Below are 23,417 nucleotides of genomic sequence, written 5' to 3' on the forward strand. Positions count from 1 at the left end.
ATTTTTAATTTCATCTGTGTGCGCAATTACTCATTTTTTTCTAGCTAATTATTACTTTGAAATATATATACTTGTAAGTTTATACACCTAGCAAAAATAGACACTATTTTTAATTTTTGCACAGGAATAAAGTTTCTGTTTCATATATTCATAATAAAAAAAACAGTAACACACGAATTTACAACATAATCAAAAACGAAAATTCCTATATTCACAGTGAAAACAGAAATATATTTTTTTAGTGTTATCCCAATATGGGAAATAAATACAAATCAAACGTGCAATCAAAAATTGCAACCACCCGAATTTGATTGCATATATTCAGCCATATTCATAATTTCTTGTAGATGTGGGTCAAAGCCGCTCTCCTTTGCTAATCTTGTCGCCAGCTTTGTTGCGGTATCAAGCGAATAGTGACTTTCTACAAGCTTCTCTGATGGTATGAAGTCCTCTTTATGTTTTCTACTTTTTTTCTTGGTGGATATTCGGCTGTATTGTATCTTTTTAATCTGTTCTGCCATCCGTTCTCTTCCATAAGCGTCAATTTTTTTCCATAGTGTGCGATTGAAATAATCATATAAAGCATAATCCTATTATATACGAATAAAAAAAACAAAAATCCATTATTTAACGGGTGTAGGAATCGTTTTTTTATGTAGCGTTCGTTCGAGAATATAAACGTGATAATTGAACTATATTTATGGAACAGGAGAACAATGTCTAAGACATAGTTTCTCAAAGTGCTCCATAGGGAGCTCAGGGATCCGCGAGCTATTCGTTTACTTATAAAAATACTGACTTGGCTAATTTTGTGACTGTCCAAAGTAGCAATAGCGGCATTTATAAAATTCAACAACAGTAGCGTTAATAAGTTCTGAAAGATAGTGCCATATTTTAATTACCGCCATGTTTCCATAATTCGACACTACGTTAAGGATATGTTTGTCAAGTGTCAAACTTGTGGGGCTCTGTCAGTATGTTCCCCAGCTGTTTCAAAATTTAGGGGGTGGTAAATAATTTGCTATTAGAGATAAAACTAGGCTATTTGTATTCTTAAAAAAATGGTATGTATTTAAGAAACGATGTACATGGGGGCCCCCCAAGTTGATTGACGGCTAGCCAAAATACACAGCAGAATGAAATTGTAGGGCCAGAAAAGGGGAGCGAGGAAAAGTGCGGGACGACACGGCTGGGGTTCAAATTTTGAGAAATAGGCACCAAAATAGGCTCTAAGCTTGATTTTAGATACACCTAGCATCGCAGTTTGTTATGCAATAAAATCAATATTTATAAAATTTAGCTGATAGAATTCCCGAAGAAAAGATAACAAGCACGGCTTTCAACCGTAAATATATACTACTACGTTTCAACAAGTAATTTGCAACTGATAGTGACTAATGAAGTTACTTGCTCATCTGGCATTGTATGAATGGCTACTTATGGCTTGTTTTGTTACACATTTCTAATTTTTTTGAACATGTTTGTTTGACTTTTGTATGAATTAAATTTTGAAATACGCTCGTCAACTGATCATAATGTCGCATAATGTTGTATTCCTTCAGAACTGAAATATTTTGTAAGAAGACAAATCGCTGAAGTTTGATTCTTTTCAATAAAGAAATAAAAACGATGTCATTCATCTAAAAAACGTCTGTTTTCAGTGCCTAGTTTTCGTTTTGTGACATCTTTAAGCTTTCTTAATATATGGCTGATATCTAAAATACTGCAGTGTGTAATCATAATACCCATACCTATACATAAGATACCGGAATAATCCAATTGTTACGAAATAAACGTGCTTAAACTGTGATAATGATGTAACAATAGACGGTATCTAAAACTGGAAAGGTACCACATGAGGGGTTAAACTATTTCACTCAAGTTCGGCGGGCTATTTTAAATCGTCACGCGGGCCGTAGTTGGCCCGCAGACTGCGGTTTAGAACCCCTCAGTGTGGAATCGCACCTCAAAATTAGGGGGGGGTGTTTGAAATTTTAGGGGGGGTGTTCACCCCATATAGGGGGGTGGGGTGTAGGGAAATCACTGGGCTCTGTAAATAATAGTCACCCTCTTCACGGGCTCCATAACGCCAGAAGTGTGAGATCTTTTGCTCTGAGATATGGTCACGAAGGTCGCAAGACTCGGTTGGTCCATTAGTTGCGGGAAAAGGCAATTGGTTGTCGCCAACAACAATAATTTAGCAACAGGATATATAATATGTAGGCTACATTTCGTGTGCAACGAGAAAACGCGGTCTTTAGTGGTAGTTCCTTTATTAATAACTCAACTCTTATGACGTATACCTGCTTGTGAAGACTTCTGATGAGGCTCATTTCTGTTTTGGTAAATATCCTTTTCCCGTGCTTTCCCTTATTTGTTATATCTCGAGATAAAATCGACTTACTCAGGCATAATTCTTCCTAAAAGGAAAAAGAATTTGAGTTTTTATATGATAACTTGAATACCTTCACATTTATACATTGATCAACTTATTTGTACAATCTATGAGACAAATTGTATATAAGCGCATTGACGCGCAAATCGGACAGAAAGTTGTTGTGAGGTAAAAGTATATATATATATATGTTATTAAAAATGGAAGCTCTTCTAACAGTTATTTGAAAAGAACAAAGCACTTTACTATTCGGCAATGATACAAAAAGTTTCAAACTTCTTCATTTTATTCGCTCAGAAAAAATAGAAACGTACCTTCAAAAGAACGAGAGATTCTAAATAGTAGTCCGATATCATAACTAAGTCAAAGGTCTCTGCAAGTTGACGTATTTGATCTGAGATATACCCTTGGTCGTCCACGCTTGGGTCCATCCCCAAATCATGAGATTGATAATTCATACCCCTGAATAAAACGAGATTTGTAGGATATACAGATGAGGAAAATTACATAACCCACGGTTGATAGCGGGCAGCAAATTAATCTTGCAAATATTTTACATTATAATTCAATACAGAAATCAAATCTTACCTGAAATACCAAGGGACAGATGGGTTCAGTTTTGTTGAAGCAGTTTCTAAAAACTGCTCAAAAGAAGCATTGAAGCGCCCAAGTAAATCTAGATAGGGAGAGTACCTGCAGTTGGTCTATGCAACAAAGAAATAATCATGTTAAAACTGTTTTTATTGTAATGACAGGAAGTTACGGAGACGCTATTTAAACGCAGGCAAAGTTGAGAAAACATGTTCGGCTGATTTGTACCATTAACGAATATGAAAAGCATCCTGATATATACTTTTAAATATTGCATTCTACAATCATGTATACCAGGTCAATGCTATATGCTTCTTCATAATACCGCAATATTTTCCGACCTCTTTAGTTCACAAATAAACACCTGCACATCGACCGGAGTTTAAATACTCGACTGAGGCAACTACAAATCTGGAATTCACACTAAATGAAATTTATTTCAGTATTTACTCCAATTTTATGAACGACATTATATATAAAAGTATTTAAGAAATATATATTTAAATACAAACCTTCATTCTTGTCAGATTGGCGTAGTATAGATCCCCATAGTAGTAATTAAATGCAGAATAGAACGCGTCAGCAGGATTTCTCAAAATCGTTATGTACCTAAAACCAGTACAATTTCGAGAATAAAAATGGTTTTCCAAACGACAAAAAAAGGAAAAAAAATTGTGACGTTTAAACTTTTAAAACACATGATATATATATATATATATGTAATCAGGTATGTACGATACCTAGACTTTTCTGGAATTTCCAATTGAAATTTCCAAATTTTTGTTGCATTGAAAAAATCATAAATAACTTGCAATAGTATCAGTAGAAAATTTACTTTGTTCCTGGTGGCATCAATTTTTTAAAAGCTGTTGCATTAAACCTCAAGTGACCTGCAACAACATTTGGCTTAATATCGGATGATCCAATTTGAGTTTTATTCTCATTGAGTAGAAATTTGGAGTCAAAATGTCCTGGGTATCCTCCAATGAACGGTAATGGAAACATGTTCTGCTGCAGAAAAAATTTACAAAATGATTTTATTTTTCGTTGTCAAATAAAAAATTTTGATGTTAAAATTTTTTTATTCCTCCACTAGTCGTACCTTTTTTCCACGAAACATCCACAAATGTTTGATCAGGATACCAAATACGCTGCTTGATGCCGTTTTGTGAGTTTTTACATAAACTATTTTCTTATGAGGTGAGCAACGTTTCAATAGTTTATTTATGACAGGATACAATTGAGTGAGAGAATTCCACTGCTGTTTTGATGTTGTCAAAGTTGTTGTCGAGCTTGATGAAGTTTTCACTGTTGTTGGTTTCCCCTAATAAAAATAGGATGATATTTAATTAGTACGCTTAATATGAAAATCTTGGAGTTATTTTTGATATGTGATTGTTTGTCAAAAAACGATTTGAACGTTAGTATCAGTTACAGAATGCACAGAACGATATTAAGAAAATGTTGAAGATATTCAATTTTGGGCGCATGTTCACTAAACGGCGCAAGTTCTTCTATTTGGCGTGGCACAACCATTTTTGCAAATGGTATTCCTAACCCCCACCTGGCTCTGTTATCCAAAGAATATGTCACTACGACCTCACAATCACGTCAAAGATCTTGCCAAAAGTATGGCTACGATCGCCCAAAGTGGTATCTTCGTCAACGATAACGAACTCACTAACGCCTGCGATCTCTGTCATATCGGAATCGTTACGACGAGAAAACGAGAGAAATATCTTGCTCGATTTCGGGTGATCGTTTGCGCGTCCTGGATGACGGTTAGTATAGTTTGGGGGCCTTACTACGTTACTGTGATGTCGTAGTGACGTAGTTTTTGAATGACGTAATCAGGTGGGGGTTAGGAATAACATATGCAAAAATGGTTGTGCCACGCCAACTAGAAATAATTAAGTCGTTTTGTGAACATGGCCCCAATTTTGTTATAGGATAGGTACATGAAATGTTGATTATCACTATAGCATCATTAGAACATTTTTTAACACAATTTATCTATTAATAAAGATAAAAGAACAGATCCATTGAATGGAATTATTTGTAACAATATTTGAAGGAGAATAATTTAAGAGCGTGAAACACTTTCCACTACTTACTTACCTCTAATTCAGTGTGAGGCGTTGCTTCAATTTTAATATAATTACTCGTCGGAGCGATAAAATCGTGATATGTTTGAACATTGCGTAAAGATGGAGACATGGTGTTCCTGGCCCAAATGTATGCCACCACAAAAATTGCCGGGATTACTATATAAATTGCCTTTACTTCAAAACCCATCTTGTACTTGAAAAAGTTGTTGTTGCTGAATTCTACATGTTATTACTAATAGTAATGCATTACTGCTGCACAAAAAAAACGAAATGCTGACAGCTTACATGACAATCCAGCCATGTATCACCTACAACTAGCATATGTAGGAATACACATAATATATTTCTCCTGATGCGCATAAAAGCCTTTCTATCACCGTGTGATATATATATATGTATAGCGCAAAACAGAACTAACGATCATTTATAAAACCAACGTTGACGCAACTAATTTATTCCGTGAAACCATTTAAACAGAGCAAGCTTCGAAAGAAATCCTTCTTAAATCGAACTGCTCTGAATACATCGATGCACACACACATATACGAAAGATTACAACGTGTTACGTTCATCGGCTGCTAAACCCCCCCAGGCAATAGCGAAATTAATGTTATGAAATTTGAGATTGTGCCCCTATCAGTTGATAATCCCAATCACCTGAAATATCTCGCAGGATAACTGATAACACCATTTTAGCCCCTCAATTTTGGAGTTTATGTAACAATGCAATTTCCCACTTATTTTTTTGTTTTGTTTCGAAATGTCAATACGCGCACAAGTGACGTCACAAAAGCTGTTTTGGCAAGATGGATAGGAAAATATGCGCGAGTTCATTAGCTGATTTTCCTTTTGAACGCAGAAAAACTCGATTTTTTTTTTGAATTTGTTTAGACTCGTGCGCACAAATTTCAACCAGACTAAATTTAGACTAGGCCACAAATGGATCTGCACAAACCAGATATATATTTAGTGGCCCGTGTTATAAAAGAATTAAGAACTCCTGTTCTATTTCAACCCGCTAACAGACAGAATCACATAACGTTTTGTAATATGCTATATTTAATACATATAGTTTGTATTCTTAACAAAAAAGAAAAGAAAAAGATATGTCGGATTTATCAAACATTTCTGAACATCATTTTCGTTTCTTTCATAGGATAATATCGACTATCACCACCGATCCTGGGCCACGTAGCCCAGAAATCGACAGGAAGTCTTTCATACTTGTAGTCTCCATTTTCGATATAACTCAGAGACTTATAAGGACCATTCAAATTTGACAAGCCACAGTTTTCTTTTCCGAACCACCATCCACCTTTATATGTTTTAGAGCAAACATCGTCGCCTCCCGCACGAAATTTATATCCGACGTCACACATCAGGGAATCTCCTGCATTTCCATAGAATTGTGATGAATCAACGTTAAGTTTGAATTTGTTTTCAGGTGAATCCAACGAGAACCAACTGTAGAATGAATTGTAGATATTATTTTTCTCTAAATTTATTACCTCTTGAATACTTTTACTACTTTAACATCCACATCTTTTGATACTTTTACCTTTATACTTTGATGTGACTTGAAAGTCACAAATCTGCCTGTCAAAATGACCGTCGCTAAAAGATGCTCCAGAAATGGATTAATCTTTTTTTTTATTGCGTTGTCGACTACTATTTGAAGTTGATTATCGCACAAGTTATGAATCATAGCTTTTAAATTTTTTGGAATAAGGGATAAGGGCAAATGTATTAAAATCAACACATATACTTTTTATACAAAAACTCCAACATAAGCTTTAACAATATGACATAACGATTCGTTGGTTCATTTTGTATTCAAAGAGTGCGGTGCGACATCACAAAAAGTCCAGTCTCTTTGAATAGTGGTGCAGCGAGGCTCATGTTGATAATTTGTTTCTCTTCGTGCGCCGTACCGGAATTTGCTTGAGATTGTTTATTTGAATTCTAATCATTGACTTCTATAGCCTGAGGATATACGATATTTAACAACACTTCATATAAGAATTGTAATATAGGTTCGAGTATATACGATATTCGATTTAAATTAAAAGAAACTTTTGTCTGAAACGTAAATTTAAGACACCAGTTTTATAGAGCAACTATCATACACTCTAACATTTATGCATGTATTTTGTGGTCTACTTCAGGGTTTTAAACAAATATTTAAATTTTTAATTGTATTTTTGAATTCAGTTTGAGTATATATACCACTTTCGACTAGGGTTGGGCGTTTTCGAATACCTGATGATTTCAGAATCGAATCGAATATTTTTTCGAATCGAATCCCGAATACCTGGAAGATATCTAATTGTATGTGACTCTTTTTAGAAAAATGCCCAGCCCTACTTACGACTCAATATTTAGGCATGTGAAGCATCATTATATTTCACCAAAACTTATCTGAAATGTTCAATATTCGTCATAATCGTTTGTTGATCTTTTTGGAATGTATGTTAAATATTTTACTTTAAAATAAAGTCAACTTACTAATATAATGCATATCTTTTCAAACCACCCCAATCCGTTAGTTCGATGAGTAGTTCATTATGTCTTCCGTTTGTAAGTTCATAGATTTTCTGTAAACCTGTTCATCAGTAAAAATATTCAACTAAGCTAAAAATATCAGAACTCAATGTTTAGTGATTGATAACAATTTCCACTTGGGCCTAATTATTTACTTTTTCTGTACTTGGAACTAGTGCCAACAGTGAGTACGATAACGTGCAACTGATCACTGTAATATAAATGGAACTTCTTCGTTACTATGTCAACAAACGGAACTAATTCCATTTCATTTCACACTATTTTTGGCACTTTATCGCTCACCACTCAATAAAGTCTTATAAGTATTATTTATTTTTATAAATTTTCGTATGAAACGCTCAAGTTGAGTATTTTTTGAGTGAATTGAATATTTTTAGGTTTCGGCAAAGATGTGTAACGTTTTCCTTTTATTTTTCGATACCAAGAAGAAGAGGTTTGGCCTGACCTTTCCTCTAGATTCGCTGCTGTACACTTTTCCTAAAAAGCTTTCTGTGGTCAGCGACCTGTTATATACAAAAGTTTGATGCAAAAGTATTATTATCAAATATATATATACCGAGCCACATTTCTCCGGTTAGAACTCCAAATCCTTCAACATATTTTTCATAATCAACATCAAAATCAACCTGAGTCTCTTGCTCAAATCGCCGCTGGAATACCTTCAAAATATGTAAATCAAAAAATTTCGAACATTATCCCTCTATATGACGATTGTTGTGCACGCGTTGGGCTCGGCTTAGGAAACAAGAAAGCAATGCTAAAATATGTGGACACGGAAGCTAAAACAAAGTATAGTAAGGTATCGGTATATGATCTTTCACAGCACGGGTACTGAACGCGACGAGCGAGAAACCGCCACAAGTTGCGCAAATATTTTTTTTATTTTGATGACAACATCACAGACAAAAACAGATCCCATAATATTCACAGAAATTTGCGAAATAAATGAAAGTCATATCTTTCTCGTGACAACAACAGTTTTTACCACCGAAAATTTCAAAGCAATTGGTCCAGTATTTGGAGACGAAAGGGATATTTTCATATCAATATGAAAAACGAGAATATCGGTCAGAGACCGAAGACTTATCGATCCAAAGTTAGGGGCTCTTACAAAAACAGCGCTCTTACTCCATAGTGACACCTTGTGTCCGATCACTAATTGATCAATAACTCGCTAATTATACGACATAACTTCCCCAAAAGTAATAGGCATTTGGTCCGAGATATGATGAATGCAACTGCAGAATCTGGAGCAGATTCAATCTTGTTTTCGTGAGATATCGCGTGCATCTAACAGACATACACACAGACAGACAGAAAAATCCCCTTCAACATACTTACCGATTAAAATCGATAAGCCATCATCCTAACAACAACAATATACCACCAAATTGATCTATAAGGTCCACTTCGTGTAGAACAAGATTACATGCACTACATATATATATATATATATATAATACTTTATGATTGAAAGTATTATATTATACATATACAAATCCAAGCTAAATAATTTTGTGTAACACAGAATTTAACACTACTTACGACCCAGCCATCACCAAAATCGGGATCCGTATAGCAACAAACTTCATAACAAGAGGTTCTATGTTTTGTGCATATAATGTAAATTCCCGCTTGACCCTCTTTAGCGAGGTCCATATCAGTGACGTCAGAACAGCTGGTAGGGAGACCTGTCATGTAAATCGGAAGTCACTGAGCAAACAAGTTTCATGAACCGTAATATTTCCATTGATATTTTTATATGATCGATACCTTACGTTAAATTTACAGTGTTTGAAAAGTAATTTTTTGACTAATTGAGATTCAATATGGAAAAACTTCACAAGTGCTCATGCAGCGAAACACAGTAAAAGTAAAACAGCGGGATTTCGTAGTGGTGCTTAAAACACAAACAGCATTTAATCCAACCTTCCTCACAAAGTGTTCCTCTGTATCCTACTGTACAGGTACACGAGAATTCATTCACTCCATCGATGCAGATTCCTCCGTTTTGACATGGATTCGATGAACAATCATCAATATCTGGAAACGCAATCAATGCGATAGTTCTATGAAGCATTCGCTCAACTTATATGTCTAGGAAAGCTATACAGAAAATGGCTATTCGACTATAGCATTGCATTACCAGGACAAAGTACCATTGGTACTACATCGCGATAGATGCCGTTTGCACAGAGAAGTTACCCATTATAGTACATGGTTTTCATGACAATCTCGACTGCTTTCGTTTTCACGAATCTCCAATTTTTCAATGAACTTTTATAACGAGTGTTTTTAAACAATGTCAATCAATGTCCTTTTTATGTCGTCATTTCACCGTATATTTACTACCATATTCAGGAAACTTTTTCAGTTCGCTTATTGCTATGTCGTGGTGGTAAGACTATCGCCGATTGCAGGGATCTTATCACAATTCGATGCTGTCTTTCAGAAATCCACATGATATGCAGTCAAAAAACAATCTTTCGAACGAATTCGGATGGTTATTATAGTATATGGTTATTGACGCGCGAGGAAACTCTATACTTATATATATATATATATATAGTTACGGTATACATACTAAATTCGCATTGTCGTCCAGTATATCCCTCAAGACAAGTGCACAAGAAATCGTTGTCTCCTACGGTTGTACAAAAGCCTCCGTTGCTGCATGTGAAAGCATCACAATTGACTGTTATCTCTGCCAAGATAATAAATCAATCAGACGTGCTTATTATAAAGTATTTGTTTGGGTACTGATCCTTCAATAACCCCTAATTTATGAGGTGAAATTTTGCATTTTAAAGTTCCATATTTTCAATACTTCAAAATTCCTGGAATTCAGGCTTCACGTCGGTAATGAACGGTCACAGCTAAATATAGAGCCCTCTGTCGTATGCATTACAATTACAACTGTTGGTAACTTTTAAAAATACTCCAGCTGAACATTGTTAGTCACTTATTTTATATCGTTAGGTTCATACTCACTGTCACACGATTCCACAAAATTCTGAAATACGCAATAATTTAGCTCTGGATCAAAAGCACAATTGTCTTGGCAGGTTATTTTCACGACTTCACCTGTATGGAATATTAAAATGATGTAATCGAGGTAGGTATTGTTATATTTCTTCTTCTAGATGGGGTGGGCATATTTTCTCTCAACGTTTCTCATAACAACGGTTTGTAGTTGTATTAAGTGTTGTAGTTGTATTAAGTGACCCCAAGAAAAATTTATCTCATTTTATTTCTGAAACATTTGAGTCAGAAAAAGTAAATAAAAGTATCTATGAAAGGTTGAACCTGATCAAATTTATATTCCCTGAAAAATCAAGGAAAAAATGGGCAGATCTTATTTTTTTAGAGAGTGATTTTAATTGGAATAAACTGTATATGGATATCTTTTATTGTACTATTGAAACTAAATTGCAATCTTTTCATGTAAAAATGTTCCATGGTGCCATAGTACTAAACGATAGATTGTATAAATTTAAACTTGTTTCATCAGAGTCATGTGATTTCTGTCATTCAAATGTTGAAACTACCAGCCACCTTTTCTATGAATGTATAGTTGTTCAACAGTTTTGGGAAACACTAAACATGTGGATATACTCAAAAACAGAGATTAATTTTAACTTTTCAAAGAGAGATTGCTTGTTGGGATATAGTTATAATTTTTATAATAAATTGTGTAACTGTATACTTCTTGTTGCCCGGTTTTATCTATATCGTTGTAAGATACAGAAAAAGAAACCACTGTTTAATGTTTTTACCTCATATCTGTATGAAGTGAGGAAAATTGAACGGTTCATTGCATATAAAAAATGGAAAATGAAGAAACATGATCAAAAATGGAAAATTTTATGATACATTTACTGATTATTTTATATGATGAACTGTGTATTGTCCATGATTAGTGATTGTTGTAGATGTATCGATCTACTGTGTTTCATATATTAATAAATATATACAAGAAGAAAAAAAAACGGTTTGTAGTTTGACTACTCTAAAGTAAATTTTTTTGAAGGTTTCATAATTTCGAATTAGTATATGGTTGAAAATCCTCCAACTCCATAATTGCTCTGTTGCGTATTCATTCAGACTGGGCCGAACGCAGGGAGTTAAAATTGGGTGTGGTGCTTACAATCTTTCCAACGGAATTTCTACTTGTATCTAAACATTTATTTGTACAAAGATTCGCGAAGATCGATATCGAAGCAACTCACCGTTTTCGCACCAATAGAATACCGAAGAACAATATGGAGCATCCAATTTGAAAACTGTGTTTTCCTCGTATTGGTTACATGTCGTGATAACTGAATATAAAGGATAATTAAAGATTACATATTTACCCCGGGGGAGAGTAAAGTTGATAAGACGGCATAACTATATATATATATATATATGACGAACCACGATCTCTCGTCCGGTTACCAGTTCGTGTCCGGTATGGGATAAGTTAGTCAGTTATTTGTTCCAGATTCATGGACATGAAGGTGGAGTAAGCTGGAACCGACCAGAGGTTACATCAACCATCTCACAACGTATTCATAGGCATTCATATGCTCAAATTGCCAACAATATTACAAGGAAAGTATATTCATTCATAAATCCAAAAAAATTGTTTTATCTACGCGTTGAATAACACATATAGGAATAATTACTTATTTTGAACTGTTTATTTTTATGAATTCTTCAATCTTCATATTTGAGCATAGACTTTTAACAATTTTATTCCTCATTCGTTAATGACTTTAGTGTTACAAGCGCCGAAAATAACAACAAATGTGTCCGCATTTCCTCCCTGCTATTTTATTAAACATACTGAAAATAAGTTTGTATATATATAGACTACATTCAGATGCTAGATCATCTTGAGGAGAGAACTATCAATTCTAGCTGCACTTTTATTTCATTCTAGGTTCTATCTATAAATACAAGTATATAACTTACCAGAGCACGTTTCTATGAAATTTTGGAAAATGCATCTTTGCGTTGTAGGGTCGTACGCGCAATTTAAGGGGCATGTATGTTTCACAAGTGCACCTGAATGGAAATTTGATTACTTTTCTCGATTTATGACAAAGTAATGGGTTATTCTGGTAAATTGAAGCTGGTATCATCATATTCAAAATAATTGTTTCTCCCAGAAAATACAGATCAATCGAAATAAGTTTGATGGCATATTACTCCCGCTCAAGATTTTTTTTTTTTTTATTGTTTTCGACGTTGTTGTAATTTGAAATTCCATCCGTATACTTGCATTATCTATTATTTTTAAAAGATCAATTCGTTCGTGCAACTTAACGATAGTCATTTGGCAACACAGACGTTGCACCTTTGAAGAGTCAGGTTGGAGATATTACGCTGCGTACGTCATACTGTACAAGATTAAGAAAACGCAGAGCAGAGATAGATGTGCGGATTGTTCGATTGTTTTTCTCTTGTTTGAAATAGGGTGGCAATATTTATGAGACTATATTTATGAACTTACCTTCTTCACAAGTGTAATACTCTGAAGTACAAGTGTCTCTAGGCAGCGAAATAACGCCGTCTGTAGTTAGTTGGTCACATTCATCGATTTCTTGAAAAGCTGTAATGACTGCAATAAAAGAACGATAACATGTACTGTTTTTATTAAATATGTATTTGTTGTTTTATAATATATATAATTGGTTACGTTATATTTTTGGGCAATTTTTTTAGTAAAAGGGCCGCATGCGGCAAGTCAAAACTATGTGAGAGTCGCATAATTTTTTTTTAAATTAATAATATTAGAGCTCATTAAATCATTTTGAATTGTAACTGTTACATTGATACTAATTTGGGATATGCGTGTAGTTTGTGTGCGACGCGAAATCGTCGTCTGTTTAGCACGAGCAATATTTCACCAAACTAGCTTCAGTGGTTGCATCGGATTCCTTGCCAACTTATATAATATCACAGATTTATACTGTCCTTCCAGTAATAATTTAATTTCATTTACATTCATTTCCTTACAGCTGATTTACAAGGGTAGTCTCGTACGAAGTTTTTGTGATTCGTTTCATGGTGCCGTTTAATATTGCTGACTTAGTAGCTTATGAGAGATTAAGCACAAAGGTTTATTTTCTTGATTAATGAATATTCTTCTTTTTATTCTGACTTGACACCTCTATTCTCCTCTTCGTATTTTCGCTTCTTATACTCTTGAGGTCATATCGCACCGCAACTGAGACTAACGAGCAAGATACAACGCCGCACGCAGGGACATACATTTGACCATTGTTACGTGCAAGATTTATCACTTGACTAATTTAAAATTCCACGCTACAACTAAATTTTTCATACTAAAATATATTTTGCCTTAATCATTGATGAAAACTTCTTCTACCGCTCATTAATTTAAAAAAAATGTTACACTACTGTTTCTTTCAGTTCAATTTGGATAATAATTAATGCTAATGAGAAGAGCCACATAAAAACTCTCGCCGCGGTTTATCCACCGTTGGGCTGTGCTATCATATTCTGAGTCTAGATTCAGATTCAGATAGTTATTTTCATCGTGCAAGAAACAATGCGGAACAATAAACACACATAAAATTAAAAAAACAAAAACAGAACACAACAGAATCTATGTATATGCATTATGAAGTCACATATAGAACTGTGAAATTTAAAGTATATACTTACCAGGGCATAACGGGTTAAAATTTTGAAACGTGCAGCCTTTAGTTTCTGGATTGTATGCTTGATATGTAGGACATTGTTGTATGGATACTTGAAAATAAATAAGTTGTTTTGTATATTACTATATATATGAGTAATATAGAACTTACTTTAAGTTAATACCAAAGTATTTAGAAAGTAACCAAAACATCTTTTCCATCTGTAATTAGCGATAAAAACATAATTCTGTTGTTCGTTCATTAAAAACTTATTCTAAATTGAAGTATAACTTAAAATGAATGAATGTAAATAAAAAAAATAGTATATTCGTTTGCCAATGGTTCAAAAATTTACGGAATTTAATGTTTAGACTTTGGAATATGAATATGTTATACATATTTTCTGATATCATTAATTCAATGCCTTTTCGAGATGATTAAAGTTCATTTTTGTTTTTTTCTACACTTACATGAATCTGTACAGTCATAATAGATTGTCATACATTGGTCTTCATGCAATACGTATACATCATCAGAATGTCTGCAATCGGAGATAGCTATCAAAAAATAAAATAAGCAATCATAAAACTTTTTCGTATAAATTGCACAAACTTCCCTTTTTTTTCGATTTCTTTTTTTTTACAAACAAGAATTGGATAACTATGAATTAAACTTTCGGTTCCTATGATTTTGAAAACGAAATTATTTTTTTTTATTATGTCTTCACACTTTATATTTACTCAGAGGAGTCAACCAGGAGTCCTACGACAACAACTTCGGGAAACAATGCACAAGACTGCACGCTAGGAAATCAGAATTCACGTTTTCGTGTGTTCTATATACGAGGCTGACATCGGTACGAACCCATAAATAAGTACATCACTGAAACATGATAATAGGATAACAGAGAACGAATTGTGTCTAATTACACCTTCACTAGGAAGGATTTGCTATAGCAGTCACTTATTCTTATCAAACCTATCAGATCTCAAATCTAGTCGTCAACTGCAAACTCTCATTCACTACTGTATTTTGATTTTAAGTTCCACGAACTGATCTTTGCCGGTAGGCTATTGTTTTGTTATTGTGGCAATTAATTTTCTGTTATTATGCCATGAATGCGCAAAGTAGTCAGTGAGGTTTTAATTAATTTCTAGCAGATCAATTATTCGAATTGACCAATCCAAGTGCCCGGCCTACGCATATAATAAAACACAAATAAGGACACATGTAAAAATAAGGAAGTTTCTTAGAAATAAGGACAAAAAATAAGTCAAAACCTTCGAAATGAGGACAAAACTTAGGAATAAGAACGTTATTGCAGCCCTGCCTATATATAAAGCAACATGGGTACATCCTGGGCACAGTTTCATTCCCCCACATTGACGGCATTTCAATATCGTAAAGGGCTAAAATTTTGATCACGTTATAACGTTATGGCACGGACAATTATGATTCTTACCATCGCATTCATCCACGTAGTTCTGATAAACACATCGATTAGTTTTTGGATCAAACGCAAAATACAGACCACAATCCATCTTTTCAATTATTCCTAGGAAAGTATGAAAATGTGTTACAAAGTATATGATTGTACCAGTACTATTATAGATATTTAATATATTTGGTATAAATTTCAAGCCTTTAAACCTGACTGATTATTCAAATGACTTGTTATATTTTTATTTAAAATTATGTTACAATTTTATTTCACATATAAAACTAATTCTCGACTCATTTAGCAACGGAAAAAGCATACCATCTATGCATTGATAATAAGTTGAAGAGCATGTCGAATCATAAAAAATTGTACCACTCTCCATCTCTTCGCAATTTTGAATTTCTGTGAATTATAATATTGATACCTGATATAAATCATTTGAAAACACATCATATGTGAAATAAACACCCATTGTGACGTCAAGCATGCATGCCTTATTTTTTGAATGCGTCTAGTCAGAACAATTCCAAAAACGGGATTCATCAAATTCATATTGGGAAAGGATAGGAAATACAAAGTTATTTGTTATTACAAAGTTATGTGACAATTTACTGTGACAAGGTGAAAACTCTGGCTTTGATATTCAGAATGGTCTTAAATTAGGTATTTACTTAATTTAATTAATATAATCTTGTATACTAACTCACCTGGGCAACCGTCAACAAAATTCTGAAAAACGCACTCATGTTCCGAATTAAATGCTCGCGGGTAGCTGCAATAAACACCAACAGCATTTTCTGTAATTTAAATAATGTAATCAATGTTTATGTGGGAGTGTTTTGAGAAGGTATATTGAAAAGTGGTTTCACATAAACAGTTGTGGTTATGTTCCTCAAATTGTTCTTATATTTTACATTTTGACCCTCTGGCAAAGATCATAATGACTACCGGACAAATTTTTTCGAAAAATATGTTTTAGATATTAGCGCCATTCTGACACTACAAGATTTGTTTCGGAAAATCCTTTTTGATTATTTTATTAAATTACGAATATTATATATATGTATATTATGTATATTCTCACTCATCTGTAACGTTTTTAAAGAAATTTGTTAGAAGGAAGGTCTCACAGAGTATAAGAGATTCAAATCTGAGCGACATTGCGGTAGACCGAGAGTTGATGAAATTATAAAGAATTATATATGGTATAGATATAGAATTGCGCGATGGTAATACTAATATTAATTTATACGAGGAATATAGCCGTTCTTTCCAATACGAAGTGGAAAACTGCTACTTAGTGGTAAATTCCACATAGCTGTCGTTGTTGCTTCGGGAACAGGATATCATATCAGCAACAGATTTGGGGTTAATTGGGTCAAAGATGGGTTCAAAATTCATATACAAATTTGATTTGGCTCATTCTAAAAGTTGATGGCATATTACCTTTAAAAATCGATGTCGTTTCGTTAAAATAAATTGAATATATAGATTGGTAGTACCCCTGAATACATTCACTCACTATTTGAACAGCTGATCCCTGTTGTCACATCTGTTCCAATACACCCATCGCAATAGTATGTATACGTGGGACATTTTTCATAGAATGGCGTGAAAAATATAGTATCCTCTTTGCCGCAAATCCCATTCAAATAGGCACTTTTTATTCCAAAATCTTGACCGAAAATAAAACCATTGAAAATACTTGAATTTTTAGGCGAGCAAGGAGTATGGGAATTCTTTTTAACCACTTATTAAAAATTCGGGTTTGCTTAAAGTAAGTCATGAGTAAAAGTGTAGTAGGGCAAAGAGAAATACACAAGTGTTTTTACTATTTGAGACTAGAGTATTTCAGCTTATTCTACTGCACTTGAAACGATACAAGTGAAGCGTAAAAGGAAAAGCTCGATAGAAAGGTCCAAACAAGCATGGAACAGGTAACATAGAAATATTCATTCCATGTTGACTTTATAGGTCAATTAAATACCAATTTTTTTTTTAATTTTATCGATTTTTGTATCAATATTAGAAATAAGAATAATTGAAAATGTCAAAAATCTGCAGTTGAATTATTTACTACCGTTGAAACAGTTTATTGGATGATTGTGAATATTTTTTCGATGTTTTTAATTAATTAATTTTAATTAATATTAAACTTTTTTTACTATATTTATTCTGCGAATAACTAAAACTTATGTTTCATGAAAATAAAATAGAAGCACACGTAACTTACAATCACATACGCCTAATAAAACTGAATTCACACATTGGTATTCCGTATCATACACATATGATTGTGAACAAGCTTGCTCTTCATACGTTCCACCTAAGGAAAATCAGAAGTTTTGTGTGAATTCAAAAAAGTCGAGATCGTTCAATATTTATGATAAGTCGATTATAACTGCTACCAGAATCGTTGTAACGTTGAAATTGGTAGTCCTGAATACCTACAGTTTAATTTTACTAGATCACTTGTTCACGTGTTCACCAAATCTGAAGAAATATTTGTATACAAGTGAGGAATCACCAAAGTGTTCAATTTAAATATCATCATCATTGCTATCAAATGGAATCGAGAATTGCAGATATGCCAATATAGGGGTAATTGACCATACTCTGCGTTTTCACACTCCCGTGTTTTTAAACACGTTCGCTGAGTAAACTCCGATCTGCACTCCCGCGGCCGCAGAGGTCAATAAGCACACAGTGTATTGTAATGCTAAATGTTCGTATATTGTAAAGTTGCATGATCGAATTGAAGCTCGATACAAAGAAATATTGCTAAGACTTGTGACCTATTCATTAAATTCATATACTATTAATACAAAGGTTAAATAACATTAAAGTCCACAGTTACAATCTACATTCGCAACACCAGAATTAAATACAGAAGAAATTAGCGCGGGCTAATAAACTACCGTATTTAAATTCTTGCAAGAAATCCCTGTTTTATATACTCACCAGTAGACGGACATTCGTAATAACTTTTTGAGCAAAGGGTTGAAGCTACCGATCCAGCGGTACAATCATCTGAAAATTCATCTGAAACATCATCTGAAACATTTAAATACAATCCAAAATTAGTAGTTGAATTGCAACTAACATGTTTTTACTTAAAACACTCGCTTTAACAGAACTACAATTTGCCAGCACAGTCGTGCCAGGAATGAGCTTGTAAAAAGAATAGGCTATAAAAGGAAAAGTTCCATGACGCCACGAAATGTACTGTCGTTTAAAGTTCATTATGATTACATAACTGTATGGGAACGCGTTAGTTAAAAAAATGGTATTATCGTGGTTCATAACGTCAACAAACCGTGTTTTGTGTCTCTGGGTTCGATCTTTCATTAATATATGGATTTAGCCAAACAGCGTGGACGTCGCAAGTCAGAGATCCAGATTAAACAGTGCAATGTTCACGGGGAGAATTAAATATCATAAATGCTGTATTTGTAGAGGACACTGAAAATGCATTGTTATTGCTTCAAAAATAAAAGTATGAACACCAATACACCCACATTTAAGCGATTATTTTAATACCTGCATTATATTATATATTTCCGTGAGTTGTGAAACACAAAATTAAGAAAGGATAATTTAATATACGAGGTAAGGCTAAAAAGAAACGGGACTGACGTCACAGATTGCGCAACATGATTTACCACCGGTAATCAGCACTTTTACAGTGTGGCGTAATATGTGTTCTTTGTTTAACAGCTGTTTTGACACAATATCGCAATTATTTTTGCCTTAGGTGAATGTGATTAATGGCTTGTTGAAAAAAATTGCTTTGCGAGATCTGATTGAGTTTTTTGGCGATAGGGGGTTCAATTGCAGAATGACGATTGAGCGAAGAATTAACATTACATTTTGTGTCAAACTCGGAAAAAACGGCGAATGAGACTTTGCAGATGTTGCGTGATGTTTAAATGGAGATTTTTCCATGTCCAGAACAAGAGCTTTTAAATGGCACAAGCGATTTGTGAAAGGCAGGGAAGATGTTGAGAATGATCCAAAGTCAGGGAGGCCCTGCACTTCCACAACTGATACCAACATGAAAAGGTTCGGCAGTTGGTTCGCAGTGACCGTCGCTTAACAATTCGCGTCATTGCCAAAGAAGTTGGGAAGGACAAAGAAACGGTCCGCACCATTTTGGTTGACACTTTGGGAATGCGAAAGGTGTGTGCCAAAATGATGCCAAAGGCTCTTGAGTTGACTGAGGAGCAGAAAGCTCAACGATTGAATGCATGCCGAGTTGACATGCATTTTTCCAAGTTTGACACAAAATTTAATGTTAATTCTTTGCTCAATCATCATTCTGCAATTGAACCCCATATCACCAAAAAACTCAATCAGACCTCGCACAGAATTTTTTTTCAACAAGCAATTTATCACATTCACTTATGGATCCTGAAAAGCAAAAATAATTGCGATATTGTGTTAAAACAGCCGTTAAACAAAGAACACATGTTACGCCACACTGCAAAAGTGTTGATTACCGATGGTTAATCGTGTTGCGCAATCTGTGACGTCAGACCCGTTTCATTTTAGGCGCACCTCGCACGTCGGGGTCACCAAAATTGATGGGCAAAAGTTTTGTCCCAAAATCGTTAACTCAAGTTATCAACCTGAGGATAGCCGACGGTAATACAGAATAGACAGTCTTAAATATGGTATGTAGCAATTATGTACTTCATCATATGAAATACCACAAACCCTATTCAGGAATATACTCATTAAAAGAAAACTAGCATGGTATAAACTCCAACAGAAGAATTGTTGTAATTTTATTCTATATTCTATAAAGTTGATGCTGTTTTACTTACCACTGAGGCATGAAAGGCCACCACCTTTATCGATTTCGAACAATCGGTAGTACACACATCCATTGACATCTGGGTCAAACGCCAAATTTTCATCGCATGCAAATTTTTTTGTAACACCTGCGATAAAATGCGATAAAAAGTATTTTCATATTTCTGCTTTTTAAACATTGAATTGAAATATTGAATACTCAATCATTTAGAATCATTGGTACTGTGGCCTTTAAATGGTCGCCATCGTTAGTGGACCTTTTATTCTATATCCAGGCGAGTCTCAAATGCTTTAATAAATAACTTACTCTATATAACCTATGCATATCTGAGTTGAAAAATGGTGACCTAGTCGCGGATGATACTGTTGTGAACAAATTACTATTTTGGATACGAAATGGAGTTATGGATTATTTTTTTACTATGTTTTTTGTTGTGAACAAGTCGCTGTTCTGTTAAACTACAGCTGCTTTTAAATTTTAGTGGTGCCGGTAGAAGATTATTTGTTCTATTTATTCAAACAATTTCTGTGGGCTCTATAGGTTCGTATTCACTTCGATGTTTTGTGTGATAACGTCATCAAAAATAAAAAATCGAAATATCTAAAAGTCACGGATACTCACCATATTACTATACTACTATCGTAGCTGCGTACAATTATATGAATAAATCGTTCGTATTAGAAAAATAAATGAGTATATCAGAAAAATATTGATCAATCACAGGCAACAATTAAAACAACTCACTTCCTCTACATTCGTAATATTCTGTAGGGCAGGTACCTACGCCAAATTGCCATCCCCAATATTTGACTCCAGAACAACCATCAACTGAATCAATGATTTGACATGATTCATAACACAAAAAATCAACAATTCAAATAAAGGTATTCTATTCGCAGTGACGGTAATGAAGTAATTCAGTAGAGAAAGCTTATGAAGTGCTGTATGCTTGAAGTAAAATCATTATATTTCCAAAATCATAATTGAGATTGTATTTATTTTTCGTGTGCAAACTAAAATGCAATGCAATGCAATCATCACGGGATGGTAAAATTGGGCAATGGGGGCTCTTTTGCAGAAATTAGGTCTAACGTCGCAAATGTCTATCCACACCACGAACCGGCATTCATCCGCGGCCCGATAGACGACACCTAGAAAAGAGTTCCGCTCAAGTTACCTATTTGGAATTGAGTAGTGGCGGAACTGACGGTTTTACTATATGCTGTAATTCCATTTGCTGCGCCAGCATCATAGACAATTTCAGAACTTGATATTGATGTAGCTGTAACACCGAAAGTTCCTCCCGTTGGTACTAAATATTAAATAAAATTATCATTAATGATGATAAAATTATTTATTTAGAACATTATTGACCATAATCAAAAATATTGATTAAAATAGAAAAATGACTTTTAGGTGAAATAGACAATTGAACGGGCGTAATACCTGCGAGATAACAGAAATAAAACAAAAAATATATTGAATAAAGTACAATAACTAGCTACAGTAAAATCGAGTAATATTACAAAGTTATTTCGAAACGTATATGAGTATGTAGTAAGTAGAGTATGTGAAGAATATTTAGAGCGAAAATGTGCTTTCAGTCAAATGGCAAGAATGCGTTTGGCATATTTGTAGAGAAAATCGAAATGTTAAGGTTTGAACATTTTGAATGACAGACCTATATTGATAATTTACACACTTAAATACCACGTACTTTTATCAAAAACTAGTTAGATTAACTGGCAGGTTATCGGTCAACAGATTTTTGCAAGGGAAACAATATCGTAAAAAGTATGGGAGACTTGAAACAAACATTTTTATTTTATACAGGCGAGTGGTGAACAGAATCGAGCGCATTGTATCTATTATACTACTTTTGCTCAGTTCCGATGAGGTGTTCGGGGAACGTGCCGGACGATTGATCTAAATAATTCACTGTAAAATGGGAAATATATGACTCAGTTGTTTGTGTGTGCTTGTCAGATTGGATATCTTTGATAACTGTTTATTGAACAACAAGTATTCTTACAATCTATCACTCCAACATATGCTGCAGCGTAAGCTATCGCCGAATCTTCTGAGAATGAATTCGTACCCCACACAAGCTCAGAGCCTGGGCTATAATTGCAACCAGTTTCAATAGTAAAGTATGTTGTAGAATCTGAAATCAAACCCCCTATATCTGAAAAGGTGTTGGTGCATGTGATATCCACCCCTGTAATAAATATTTAGGATTTAATTTTATTAAACGATTCGTAATTACTTTGATATAATAATAATGCAAATGATCGTGATATTTATACGCTTGTTATCGTGAAAAAAAAAAATCACCAATTTCTCATTTCTTTCTCTATTGTCCAAACAAAGGAAAACATATTAGTTCATCTTTTATCTTAAATGGATTTAAATCCTTTTCAAATATTTTTTGTGGTTTTACGCAACACGTATACCATATCATATTTAAAATAATATTTCATTTGCTTGATTTAAACGTACATTAAAACTCCAAGTGTATATTCAGTTTAGTTTTAAATGCTTGCCAAAAAGCTGACCAAATGTAATTTGTGATACATTTTTTAGAATATTATGTTTATGAGTTTTCTCAATTTTTTTCTGTTCTCGATTCTGAGTTTTGTATACAAATAATTCCAGCAAACCCAGAATAAATATTACTTACCAGAAACACATTGAAATGCAATAAATAATAATAGTTGATTGAAGAGTTTGGTCCACATTTTAAATTTTAATTTAAGTCTATTTTGAAAAAAATGTGATATCAAGATGAATTAATATCGAGTTCATTATATAGTTATACCGAAGAATATAAAAGCTTTGTATGCTCAGACTTGTG

General features: G+C 33.9%; 2 protein-coding genes across 3 annotated transcripts; both read right to left on the reverse strand.

Annotated features, from left to right (window-relative positions):
• Nucleotides 1-127: 127 nt before the first annotated feature.
• On the reverse strand, nucleotides 128-5,597 carry LOC120345068 (galactose-3-O-sulfotransferase 3-like). Of its 2 annotated transcripts, none has more exons than XM_039414456.2 (8): nucleotides 5,105-5,597; nucleotides 4,089-4,310; nucleotides 3,822-3,994; nucleotides 3,499-3,595; nucleotides 2,984-3,099; nucleotides 2,710-2,857; nucleotides 2,304-2,420; nucleotides 128-590 (listed from the first exon to the last, which is right to left on the reverse strand). In XM_039414456.2, exons 1-8 carry the CDS (start codon nucleotides 5,279-5,281, stop codon nucleotides 285-287), a joined length of 1,356 nt encoding a protein of 451 aa, XP_039270390.2. In that variant the 5' UTR covers nucleotides 5,282-5,597; the 3' UTR covers nucleotides 128-284. The 2 variants fall into 2 exon arrangements, with proteins under 2 accessions (XP_039270390.2, XP_039270389.2); XM_039414455.2 differs by having other exon boundaries at nucleotides 3,822-3,997; nucleotides 5,105-5,596.
• Nucleotides 5,598-6,036: 439 nt separating this feature from the next.
• Nucleotides 6,037-23,301, reverse strand: LOC120344718 (uncharacterized). Its single transcript, XM_078113151.1, has 17 exons — nucleotides 23,244-23,301; nucleotides 22,596-22,781; nucleotides 21,741-21,875; nucleotides 21,308-21,391; nucleotides 20,574-20,690; nucleotides 18,709-18,801; nucleotides 16,455-16,544; nucleotides 15,769-15,861; nucleotides 13,154-13,261; nucleotides 11,886-11,975; nucleotides 10,648-10,740; nucleotides 10,241-10,360; nucleotides 9,586-9,699; nucleotides 9,202-9,347; nucleotides 8,213-8,315; nucleotides 7,600-7,696; nucleotides 6,037-6,558 (listed from the first exon to the last, which is right to left on the reverse strand). Exons 1-17 carry the CDS (start codon nucleotides 23,299-23,301, stop codon nucleotides 6,213-6,215), a joined length of 2,073 nt encoding a protein of 690 aa, XP_077969277.1. The 3' UTR covers nucleotides 6,037-6,212.
• Nucleotides 23,302-23,417: the final 116 nt, after the last annotated feature.

Source organism: Styela clava, chromosome 5, assembly GCF_964204865.1.
Source record: "Styela clava chromosome 5, kaStyClav1.hap1.2, whole genome shotgun sequence".
Classification (NCBI taxonomy): domain Eukaryota; kingdom Metazoa; phylum Chordata; class Ascidiacea; order Stolidobranchia; family Styelidae; genus Styela; species Styela clava.